This window comes from Mastomys coucha, unplaced genomic scaffold (genome assembly GCF_008632895.1).
Source record: "Mastomys coucha isolate ucsf_1 unplaced genomic scaffold, UCSF_Mcou_1 pScaffold1, whole genome shotgun sequence".
Classification (NCBI taxonomy): Eukaryota; Metazoa; Chordata; class Mammalia; order Rodentia; family Muridae; genus Mastomys; species Mastomys coucha.
The window spans coordinates 57,470,388-57,482,631 of record NW_022196891.1 but is presented as its reverse complement, the minus strand read 5'-3'; the positions used below and the strand labels follow the sequence as shown (position 1 = coordinate 57,482,631).

Sequence of the window (12,244 nt, the reverse complement as noted above, 5' to 3'; positions counted from 1 at the left end):
CCAGCAACAACAACAAAAAATTAAATCTTGAAACAAAATGAAAATTCTTAGCATGGCAATGATAACTTAATAGCTATGAGTTATCTCATAGCTATTATGTAGATCTTAGTGTATCTTGTGGTCTCTAAACATTTCCTACTAAAAGAGCCCTAAAGACAGGTGTCTGAAGCAGGAAATACTGCCTGTTATAGCAGCAAGAAAGAACATAGTGAATAACCTTATTTACAGGATATAGATGTCAAAGGATGTCCACTGGAAATAGGACAGTGATCATGGGTAAGAATGGGCAGAGTGGGCTAAAGCACCAAATACATAAAAACTCCAAAGTTCAAAGAAATGAAGAATGATTGGTCTCTATTTTTGGTAGTATAACAACTTGTTGACTTTGAAAATTTATTATAGATTTATGTCAGAGATATATTTTAGTAATTGTTGACAGGGAAAGTTCTAAAACCCAAAGTAACAACAAAACAAAAACTCAAGAGATGCAGCAAAGATAGAATTAGAAAATCACTGAGATCCTTAATGAAAAGAGATCCTGAGCAACAGTCATCATTGAAATAACCAAGCCACTAGGCGACAGGTAAGCTTTAAAAGTTGGTAGCTCACAACTGTTTGTAATTTGGGATTCAGTGCCTTCCTTGGCCTCCAGTACCAGGCACCCACACAGAGCACAGGTTTACATGCATATAAAACACCAATACGCATTAATGAAAAAATTTTAAAGATGAAACAACTATTTAGCAGGTTTTTTTATTCACTGTCACATAAAGTTGACTCTAAATATAATTTAGAATATCCTGTTTAACTCTCTATTGTTATCTAAAAAGTGATAGTAACTGCAGACCAAGGAAGCTGGTCCAGGAATACAGAAAATTAGATCTGACACCTACAAGGATTCTGTGAAATCACTCAAAATATATATTATTTTGCTACTAAACATAAACTTGAAGGAAAGACCATACTTTCACAGAAAATATTTTTATTCCACCCTTATACATATGTGGGAGTAATATGCTTTAAAGTTAAAAGACAATTCAATGACAACCACATTTCTTAATTTAAAATCTAACAGTAATTTAACTCAGGGTCAAGTAGACTAAACATACTGGACCCTTTTAAGACCTAGGGTTTAGTCTTAAGTCTCTTGCCAGGATTAGCTTCCCTGGCAGCTGGGCAGGTTCTGAAGCAGTTTACCATATTGCTCGTTGGACTCCAGAAAGTAGCCCATGGTCAGCTAAGTGACGGAAGACAATGCGACTAAGTCTCCAGCGACGCTTAACACCTCGTGGGCGAGATGTTATGATACACCGATTTCTGATTCTAACAGGACAGCTGTCCCGTGGAAGGGCAGCAAGTTCATCACCAGCCATTTCCTAGGGGAAGATTATAAAACACAGATCGTAACTCAGTGCCTAAAGAAAAGGAAAAATGGGCTAGAATCTTAGCCAGAGAACTGCAGATATGATACAAAACAGAAATGTTAAAATAACCATAATCCACAAATTAAAATGACAAAGTTCAGTGTATTTTTATAAATAGCATATACCGTGTAGCCATCACTGAATCATCAAATAATGTTAGCAGCCAAGGCTGATGAGTCGTCCTTCTAAGGGCACTGGCTAATAGCTAATGTGTACACTAGTACCACAAATACACGTTTTTCCTCTCATAAACTGTGTCATATGCCCGTATAATACTTTTTGTCTTTATTCATTTGTTTGGTTTTTTTAATTCTCCAATATGCTTGTTAGACCACCTACACTGTTCCAAGTGTCATTAACATCCTCAGTCTCCTTGATGCTAGTTTCACTGAGTATGTTGGAATTCCTTTATGTATTCTGTAGCTGATAGAGATGTGAATGTTGTGTTCAGACCTGGGACAAGCAGCTGAGGTGACTATTTAACATAGCAAAGCAGATGTATCCTCCAGGCTACCACATCCTTGAATCCTTACCTGAGCTTTCCAGCTCGGGGCCTGGGCTTCCTCTCCTCCAGAGGCTGTGACATTTTAGTTCTCTCATTCTTGTTTCTATATTTCTCCTCCCCCCTCCCCTTTCTGTCAGACTTTAATATTGCTTGAATTTGGCTCATTTTGCCAGCAGAAATAACCTATCACCAGGTAGGTTCTGTTTTGAGTTATTGTGAATAGTGCTTCTCCATACATCCATGTTTAGGTCATTTAGAAAAAAAATATATACATTTACTGCCCCATACAGACACACATCATTTTTGAAGGACAAAAGCTTTAAGCATCTGAGCTGATGATAACTAGGAATTACCTAGGAAAGGCCAGCTTAAGACAAGTAAAGTGTGATCACCAGGACCCTCAAAGCCCTATGATGCAGATTCTGACTACTGCAGAAATGAAGGAGGGCAGCCAGACAAGGTTCACATGAAAGAGAAATATTTGCAATGTCCATGAATCTTGTACAAGTAATGTCCATGAAACTGGTAAGTGGTTGAGGGGAGAAAGTATGGCAGATTAGGCTCAGGTTGTCAGTAGAAACTTACCAGGTGTGTTAGCACACCACTGACCCTTGATAGAATGTGGGGACACACAAAAAAGTACACTAACATTTAAAAGGACACAAATTGCAGTACCTAGAAAAACCACTACATTAGTAAATGATTGCATATGCAAATCTACTGATGTCTAAAAGTTTATGCATTTGTTGAGATTAGAAATATGTGGGGAACTGCATAAAACATAATGAGGTCAGTGACAAATACTAAGTACTATAGAAGAAATGTGAACTATGCATGCCCTTCCTTGTCCTCAGAAACTGACACTGGAACGGGAAAATGGAAGCAGAAAGGAAAGCACATAGTTGACAAAAGAGCATACTGGGAAAGCCTTCTGGAACTGGACATCCATTTAACTTGTAAGCCTCAGACAGCTCTGATAGTTAAATAGCTCATTATCTTTACTGCTATTGCTGATATTAATGCTAGAGGCATTTCTTCTGGTGTGTATGGGGGCATATTCTTCATAAGTAACTCACTCACCCTCTGGCTTAACTGACAGTTACAGCTTGTATATATTTAATTATATACTGGCACATACCTTTCTACTCTTAGCAAATATTTAGTGAAGAAGGTACCACTAACTGTGACTACTACTATAGATTTTAGATAGCATCTTTTCACCTTATAGCCCTAAGCGAATGCCTGTTTGACCAATTGAGCTTGACCCCAATGGATGCCCAGCTCGAGGCAGCCACCATTCTACTCTCTGCTTCCATGATCAACATTGTCTTGAGCTTAGTGCCCAAGGCTGCCTTCTATTAAGTGGAAGAAGTGTAATACCCCACTGTGGTAAAAGCCACGAGAGAGAGGTCCTGGAAGCTATGTTTTCTGCTCATTTAGTTAAAACCACATGAAATTTAAAAGAAGACACAGCAGCCAGACAGTGGTGATGCACACCTTTAATCATAGCCCTTGGGAAGCAGGGGCAGAGGGATCTTTGATTTTGAGATATGCAGATCAAGTTCCAGGACAGCTAGAGCTATACAGAAACCCTGTCTTGAAGAGCAAACAAAACAACAAAAAATCATTCTGCCAACTTGTGCAGGTACTTTTTATATGAACTTTTAGTGAGGTAAGTAGCCTTGAGTTTAATTTAAATTTCCTACAAGCCTCTTCTGTATAGGGATTCTGTTACCACTTAACTGTAAAACCTTATGCCTCAGGAAGCCAAAACAGGCTTGGCACCCTTTTGTTTAACCAGAAGTACATGGCAAGAAAGGAAGGCTAAGTGAAGACAACCTAACCATGGAGGGGGCAGAAGTGTTCAGGAGGGCAGATCCTGAGTGTGGATCACAGGTCATGCATCAGCAATACCTCCTTGAGGGTTCCAAGATTAGGATGACATTGGGGGATCTTGGATCAATGACACCGCTGAAGACCAGTTAAGCTTGAATAGTTGTCCTTAACCCTACACTTACCAAAGTCAGTTTTCAGGCTATTTATGTTGACTTGAATATTTGATCTTATTCTCCAGAAACCACATTAAGAAGTTGCAATAAAACAGCATAAAAAACGAATATGAGGATAGTTAATGTTTTGTGAAAGAAAGGGACTCAATTGGCTAACCTGAAGGTCTTTTGGCAAAATGGTATTCTTTCTGAGCGAATTGATCCGAAGCCTCTCATCTGCATATTCATAAGCCATTTTTCGTCTCTTCAAATCACGCAACATTCTCCAGTCTACATAGTAACCTCGAACTTGACCTGATGCCGAGGGAGAAACTGCCTACAAAAGACAGACAAGGATCATGGATGCTGCGAGTGGTTTTCCAACCCTACAAACTTCTTTCAGTCACTAGTTAAATGACTTCCAGCAGTGAAAATTTTTAAATTATATTTGGCGTGTGTGAGTGCACATTTGTGTGTGCTTGTGTATGGATGGGCATGTGTGGAGGACGGGACAACTTTAGTGAATCAGTTCTGCATGTGTGTGCATGTGTACAGGTGTATGTGTAGAGGGTGGAGGAGGAAAACGCCACCACATGGGTCCTTCGGAGTGAACTGGACAGGCTTGGCGGCAAAGCGTTTTACCCACTGAGCCATCTTACCAGGGGAAGACTTAATATTTTTAAAAGTTAACATAGCATTTATGTGTGCATGTGCATAGTTCATGCATACTACAACGCTTGTGGAAATCAAAGAACAATTTGAAGGAGTGTTCCTCTTAAGTTATTGTTACCTTCTCCCACACCCTCAGGTTCTGATGACTTCAGTGTACTTAGTTATAAAATTAGAAGCAATCTGGAGAGAATTTCCAAACTCCCACTATCATACCCCCGCCCCCTCAGCAGTATTTGTACTACACTCTACACCCCTCCCATTGCTTATATGACACCTCTGTCCATTACAGTGGCCATGAACCATGGATATGGCTAGTAGGCACTGGAACTAAGCAGTACAAGTGGGAACATAATTCTTGATATTAACTCGCTTAAATTTTTAAATATCAAACAACTTTGTTTTTGGTACAACTGCAAAAGTTAGCATCCCAACTGCGATATATTTTAAGTGTCAGATACATAAGACTTTGAAACTTGCTTCCAACAGAAGAATGTAAACACATAAGTCATTCTAATTTTGACTTGTTAGGATACAAAATATACCTGACTAAAAATATCTATTAAAATTAACCGCACCTACTTTTTAACCTCAATATAAGTATTAGAAAAAAATTTAAATCACCTTTATGGTTTGCATTACATTTCTACTGGACAAAACTGCTATTCGTGACCTAACCACATTCCAAAAAAAAAAAAAAAAAAAATTCACACACAAGACACTATATCATCTGCCCGTCTGCAAAAAAATGGCAGATCTCCGGCGATTCTTCCCTGTTCTCTATTATCAGTCTTCCCCACTCTAGCGGATCTTTCCCGCTAATATACAGATATAAGGCAATGTCATAGTAAAAAGAATAACCCAGGTCTTCCTCTGGTTGACATCCTGCCCCCCCCCGCCCCACCCTACCCCCAGCAAAACTGTCCAAGACTTCTCCAACTTCCTTTGCTACTCTTCCCAGTTTCTGCCCGCATCATAACACCCCCACTCCTTAACTCTACAGCCAATTCTCAGCCCTTCCTTTTTTTAATTCTTCAGTTTTAGCGGAATGGCCTGCTCCCTATTCGAAATTCTGTCACCACCTGCTTCCATGCCCCCACCAGCTGACAGCTAGTTCCCTTCAGTCTCCTTGCAAAATCGGAGCCTCTGAAGCCTCAATCATCCGATTCCCCTTTCTTCTCCATTTACACGCAGTTCCTTATAAGCCGGAGTCATTCTCGCAGCTTTCAAATCACGGACCCACACCTGAATACCAAGCCCTCGAATGCTGCTTAGGGCTCTCCTAACCTAGCCAGAACGGGAAGGCAGATAGGAGCCTAGGGATTGGCCCTCCGTGCGCATTACAGATGACAGGGTTACGAGGGACCCACAGGACACGGAATTCAGGGAAGAGATGGGTTGGCGAGAAAGGCAGGGGCCTGACCTGCCGGAAGGTCCGCAGCAGCGAGCCTAGCACGGACGCCGCCATGTTGCCTGCCTAGCCAGCCAACCTCCGCCGCCCTACAACACCGGAAACAGGCGGGGCTTGTGTCTCAAAGGGCGGGCCCGGGGCAGGATTTAGCTTATAAAGAGGGAGAGGTTAGGTACGGGGTTTGCGCTCTCGCGATATTTCACAGAGTTTGGGCACATCATCCATCCGGACCGCCCACTTAGGCAGAAGTGGAACAGGGAGGCTGCGCGATCTCTCCTGGAGCTCGCTGTTCCTCTGTGCCAGCCCCGCCCAACCTGCGCCCGTGTTCTGCGCGTTGGCGCCACCCGCCGGAAGCTTGCCGCATTTGTCATCCTGCAGAACTAGCACAGGTCACATTTCTGCTGTAATGATGGTGGTGGTGGCCCTGATAGAGTTTATGCTTGCGTGTCAAGGTTTTTAATATAAAGTCCTAGACCAACAAACAACATCAGGCGGGCACTTGCCTTAAACCCTTGTTAAAACTCACTCCCACTCACCCAACACCACACACAGCATAATTGAGCATCATCTATAGTCATCTCAGGATATGGATACATAGCAAACTCATTTATTACGTTTTCTGTTGTTTTAAGATGTCTATTTGTTTTCATCTGGAGTTAGATGGGTAGGGAGGTGGGAACATCTGGGAGGAGATGAAGGAGGGGAAATATATTGTATGAAAAAAAAATATTACCTTTCAATTAAAAACAAGAAAAGTTTCACTAATGTGTTACTATTTCAGCAAAGCCAAAGTTTTGGAAGGGGCTTGAAAGTCAGAAAGATATAGGCATAGAGTAAGAAATGAGTTCTCTACAATTAAACTATTGCACAGACCTATGAGCTGAATTCCTAAAAAGGCCCGGGAAAAAAAAATCAGAAAGATTAAGTTGAATGTGCCCATTTACAATATCTCTGTAAGTTAAAGGTTCTTTGTCTTCTCCCTGAGGCAGGACTTCTCTGTGTAACAGTACTGGCTGTTCTGGAACTTGATTTCTAGACCAGGCTGGCCTGGAACTCACAGAGATCTCCTTGCTTTTGCCTCCTGATTGCGGCTGGGATTAAAGGTGTGTGCCATTATACCTAGCAAAAGTTAAACTTTCTTCATTTTCCATAATATACTTCTTAATTTTCTCCCATAGATAATGCTGTCAAACCCCTAAGAATGAAGAGCATGAAAAATCCAAAACTAAGAACACACAGATAGAAGAATTAGAAAATTGACTAGAACTTGCAAATTTAACATGGAAGTCAGAACTTTACAAACCAATCCCCAGATGCTGTGTGTACTTAATATGGTGTGCATAGGGTCTGCACATAATAGTTTGTATGGTTAAAAGCAACATACAAGGTTATTCCTACCATATTTTTATTTTAAGTTAGGTTTATAGCAAAACTATCGTTAAAATGCTTATGACACTTGCTTATTTTACACTCAAGCAGAGTAGGGACTTGCTTGTCTTTGATGGCTGAGAACCATCTGGGTCTGCTTACTTGTATAATGAGCTAGCAACACATACCACATCTTTCTAACAATTCAAGGTAACTCACCACGCTAACAGAGAAATCTCCAAAGAAAATAATTGGAAACTGCACTAAATAATGCTTTAACTAGCAATAAGTTTAATAATAAAACAAGTAAAAGTGTACATTATATATTTTCTTCATTGAGTTTTCAGTTTGAGAAAATAAACAGTTTTTTTAATGATGAAACTGGCAATTCATTGAAAACTGGGAGATTCATCGGCAAAACCACAGACAATACATCCATCGTCTTGAGAAAAGCCTTCTAGTAATTTGGGACGTAGTTGAGCTCCAATGTCTTGAAGTCTGTCAGAGGAGGCCTTGGAGAGAAGCACTCTCTCCTCTGTTCTTGAGTGTACTGAGAGACTTTATTTGGAGTCTTCTCATAGTGACCTTCCATGCACAAGAAGGTAGTATATGCTGCTAAACAAGCCAAGCAGCCTTCAAGATAAAACCGGCCCCAAGTTTCTCTGCATCTGCATTAAAGGTTTTTAGAGATCAAAGTATTTCTTGAGACAGGTGCCTATCAATATAGTTCTCCAGCAACCCTGCCCCTTACCCCACTAGAAACTTGGTCTGGAGCTGGCAGTAGGTACCACTGCTGTAGTCTTACTGAATGTATACCTTCCTGGACACCAGTGTATGCTGCAGCCTCATGAAGAGAACTTGCCGAGTCCTCCAGCTGCTATCATACCACCTTTAGCAGCTTTCTTTGCATAAAACTAGTCTTGAAAACAGAATTCCCCTGGTAGGCTACATTTCCATCCTGCATTACAATATGACAAGGAACATGGCCAAGAACCCATCTCCAATGTGTGTCATAAGAACAGGCAGGAAAACTATATCTGTCAAAGTACACTTCAGGTAAAATGGTTTAAAGTGGGGTAGGCTTGGCTGAAACCATGGTTCGGTGCTTAAGAGCATTGTACTGTCTTACAGCGGACCTAAGCTTGGTCCCTAGCACCCAATGTCACATGCCTCACAACCCCTTGTAACTACAGCTGCAGGGGATCTGGCCTCCTCAGCTTGGTCCCTAGCACCCATGTCACATGCCTCACAACCCCTTGTAACTACAGCTGCAGGGGATCTGGTCTCCTCAGCACTTCTCTCACATGCACATACCCCTGACAGGCAGAAATGCATACACAGAATTTGAAACTGATAGTAAAAATAAATCTTTTTTTAAAAAAAGAAAATACAGAGGGATACAGTTTTGAAACAGTTAAATTCCAATAGACAGTTCTCAGAATGTCCAATAACATTGGAAGTATTCAGCCCCACCAACAGAATGCAGGTTAAATTAATGATACTGAGACAAGCTAGCAAATCAGATTTTTTCCTTTTAATTCAGTGTTGTCATGAATGTGGGGAATGAGTAACTTTATACTCTGTTGTGGGACTCCAAATGCTCTAGCTTCTGCAGAGCAGTTAGCTTTCCCAAAATGTATACCTGTTGGCCCAGTTATGCTACTTTGAGGAATGGATTCTGAGAAAAACCTGAAACCGTGGAAAGTTGTACATAATTACACTTACCATGAGATTATTTATCATCAGAGAAAATTAAAAAGTCCACAGTGGGGAATGAGTTAAATGGATTAAAACACAACATATCATAATTCTAACTGCAAAACAAAACAAAACAATAGGAAGGAGCTAGAGCTCAGCGTTTAGCCCTATGTGCTGCCAGGGAACCAGGTTTGATTCCAGAACCTACATGATAGCTCTCTTCTGGCCTTTATGGACACTGGAAAGGCATGTTATGTACAGACATATATGAAGGCAAAATACCTGCACCCATAAAATGAAATAAAATAAAATAAAAACAGAACACTGGGGGCTGGGAGGACGGTTCAGCAGCACTTACCACCATCTTGCTGACCTGAATTTGATCTTCAGGACTCACATGGTGGAAGGAGAGGACCTGTTTCTACAAATTGTCCCATGACAGAAGCACACTGGGGAATGCATGAACCCATCCCACAAAATAAATAAGTACAATAAAAATGTTTAAAAATCTGTTGCTTGTTGAGTGTAATAGTTCACACTTGCTTCCTAGCACTTAAGAAGCTGGGGCAGGAGGATCACCATGAGTGTGAGATCAGTCTCGGCTACATAGAAAGACATACTTTAAAAAAAAAAAAGTAAACTAAAAGACCCAGAGGCAGTATCCAAATTAACAAAGTCAGAAATGAAAAGGGAGACATAACAACAGAAACGGAAGAAATTCAAGAAATCATCAGATCTTACTATAAAAGTCTATACTCAACAAAACTGGAAAATGTAGATGAAATGGATGGTTTTTTAGACAGATGCCACATACCAAAGTTAAATCAAGAGTAGGTAAATGATCTAAACAGGTCCATATCACACAAGGAAATAGAAGAAGTCATTAAAAACCTCCCAACCAAAAGAAGCCCAGGGCAAGATGGATTTAGTGTAGAACTCTACCAGACCTTCAAAGAAGACCTGAAACCAATTTTCCTCAAACTATTCCATAAAATAGAAACAGAAGGAACACTACCTAACTCATTGTATGAATCCACAATTACTCTGAAATCTAAACCACACAAGGACCCAACCAAAAAAGAGAACTTCAGACCAATCTCGCTTGTGAATATCGATGCAAAAATACTCAATAAAATACTTGGAAACCAATCCAAGAACACATTAAAACTGTCATTCACCACGATCAAGTAGGCTTCATCTCAGGGATGCAAGGTTGGTTTGATATGTGAAAATCCATTAACGTAATCCACTATATAAACAAACTCAAAGAAAAAACATCACATGATCATCTCCTAAGATGCAGAAAAAGCATTTGACAAAATACAACACCCCATCATGTTAAAAGTATTGGAGAGATCAGGAATTCAAAGCCCATACCTAAACACAATAAAAGCAATTTACTGCAAACCAACAGTCAATATCAAATTAAATGGAGACATACTTGAAGCAATCCCACTGAAATGGGGGACAAGACAAGGATGCCTACTGTCCCCATATCTATTAACTAGAATAATAAGACAACAAAAGGAGATCAAGGGGATACAAATTGGTAAAGAAGAAATAAAGGTATAACTATTTGCAGATGATATGATAGTATACATAAGCAACTCCAAAAATTCTACCAGAAAACTTCTCCAGCTGATAAACAACTTCAGCAAAGTGGCCAGATATAAAATTAACTCAAATAAATCAATAGCCTTCCTTTATACAAAGGATAAACAGGCTGAGAAAGAAATTAGGGAAACAACTCCCTTCACAACAGCCACCAATAATATAAAATATCTTGGGGCAACACTAACCAACCAAGTGAAAGATCTGTATGACAAGAACTTCAAGTCTCTCAAGAAAGAAATAGAAGATCTCAGAAAATGGAGAGATCTCTCATGTTGATAGATTGGCAGAACTAACATAGTAACATAGTCATCCTACCAAAGGCAATCTATAGATTTAGTGCAATCCCCATCAAAATCCCAACACAATTCTTCAAAGACATGGAAAGAGCAATTCTCAAATTTATCTGGAAAGGCAAAAACCCCAGAATAAGCACTCTCCCCCATCTCTCTGTCTGTCTGTCTGTCTGTCTGTCTGTCTGTCTGTCTGTCTCTGTGTCTCTCTCTCTCTCCCTCTCTCTGCCTACAGATCAGGATATAGCTCTCAGCTATTACTCCAGTGCAATGAAGCTGCTGTGTTTCCTGCCATGATGCTGTGGACTAAACTTCTGAAACTGTAAGTAAGGTCCCAATTAAATGCTTTCTTGTATAAGCATGACCATTGGTCATGGTGTCTCCTCACAACAATAGAACAGTAACTAAGACCCTCAGGAAAGGTCCTATGCTTTCTGTCTCCCTCCATGACAGAATGCTAATGAGCTCTATTTTACCCCCATTTTTATTTTATGTGTGTGGATGCTGTGCTTGCTTGTGTGTTTGTACAGCCAGCTCCTCTGAAGTATCATTATTCCTTGTGAAAACACCCTGAAGTTTTTACTTTTATTTACTTGTTATAAATCAAATCCACCCTGCTCATCCTAAAAATAGAACCAGCTGGTTTTCAAAGTAAGTTCCAGATCATCTAGGGCTGGTACACAGAAAAACTGTCTTGAAAAAACGAAAATAAATAAATAAAAATGGATTCAGAGCCAAGCATGGTGCTATAAGCTTAACACTTGGGAGCTGAGACGAGGCAGAGGCCAGGCTTGGTTGCTGGAACTAAGTTCAAGGTCAAAGGAAAGAGACCACCAACCCAACTGAAGTGTCTGGATGTCTTTGCTTTTTTTTTTTTTTTTTTTGAGGCAGGGTTTCTCTGTGTAGCCCTGGCTGTCCTGGAACTCACTCTGTAGACCAGGCTAGCCTCGAACCCAGAAATCTGCCTACCTCTGCCTCCCAAGTGCTGGGATTAAAGGCGTGTGCCACCACCCGGCCCTTTGTTTTTTATTGTAGTGCAGGTGGCCACTGTGACTTCACAGCCATTCACGGCTGGCTAGTTTTTAAAAATCAGTGCAAAGTACGTGAAGGAAGCAAGAAGGGGTCAGCCATTTCATTCATCTAAGCTGGGGAAATGCGGTTGGGCTTTTGTGTGAACAAGGTTTTATCTGATGGGGTGCAATAAGGGGTTTACCTAGAAGTCTTCTACAGTAAAGGGAATAAAAAGATTTTAATCATTTGTTGTCAAAAAAAAAAAA

The 12,244-nt window shown here is 40.4% G+C and overlaps 1 protein-coding gene and 1 pseudogene across 1 annotated transcript; both read right to left on the bottom strand.

Moving 5' to 3' along the window:
- Positions 1-965: 965 nt before the first annotated feature.
- Mrps14 (mitochondrial ribosomal protein S14) lies at positions 966-6,251 on the bottom strand. Its single transcript, XM_031386666.1, has 3 exons — positions 6,010-6,251; positions 4,096-4,254; positions 966-1,376 (listed from the first exon to the last, which is right to left on the bottom strand). The coding sequence occupies exons 1-3, from the start codon at positions 6,052-6,054 to the stop codon at positions 1,194-1,196; spliced, it is 387 nt and encodes a 128-aa protein (XP_031242526.1). The 5' UTR covers positions 6,055-6,251; the 3' UTR covers positions 966-1,193.
- LOC116096732 overlaps positions 6,166-12,244 on the bottom strand; it is a 14,299-nt pseudogene continuing 8,220 nt past the window's right edge.

Excerpts from the sequence above, each read along its gene's own strand:
- Mrps14 (XM_031386666.1), bottom strand. The coding sequence starts at position 6,054 with ATGGCGGCGTCCGTGCTAGGCTCGCTGCTGCGGACCTTCCGGCAG. Across the intron at positions 4,255-6,009 it reads TGCTGCGGACCTTCCGGCAG|GCAGTTTCTCCCTCGGCATC; the intron begins GTCAGGCCCCTG and ends TGTCTTTTGTAG. Across the intron at positions 1,377-4,095 it reads TTTTGCCAAAAGACCTTCAG|GAAATGGCTGGTGATGAACT; the intron begins GTTAGCCAATTG and ends ATCTTCCCCTAG.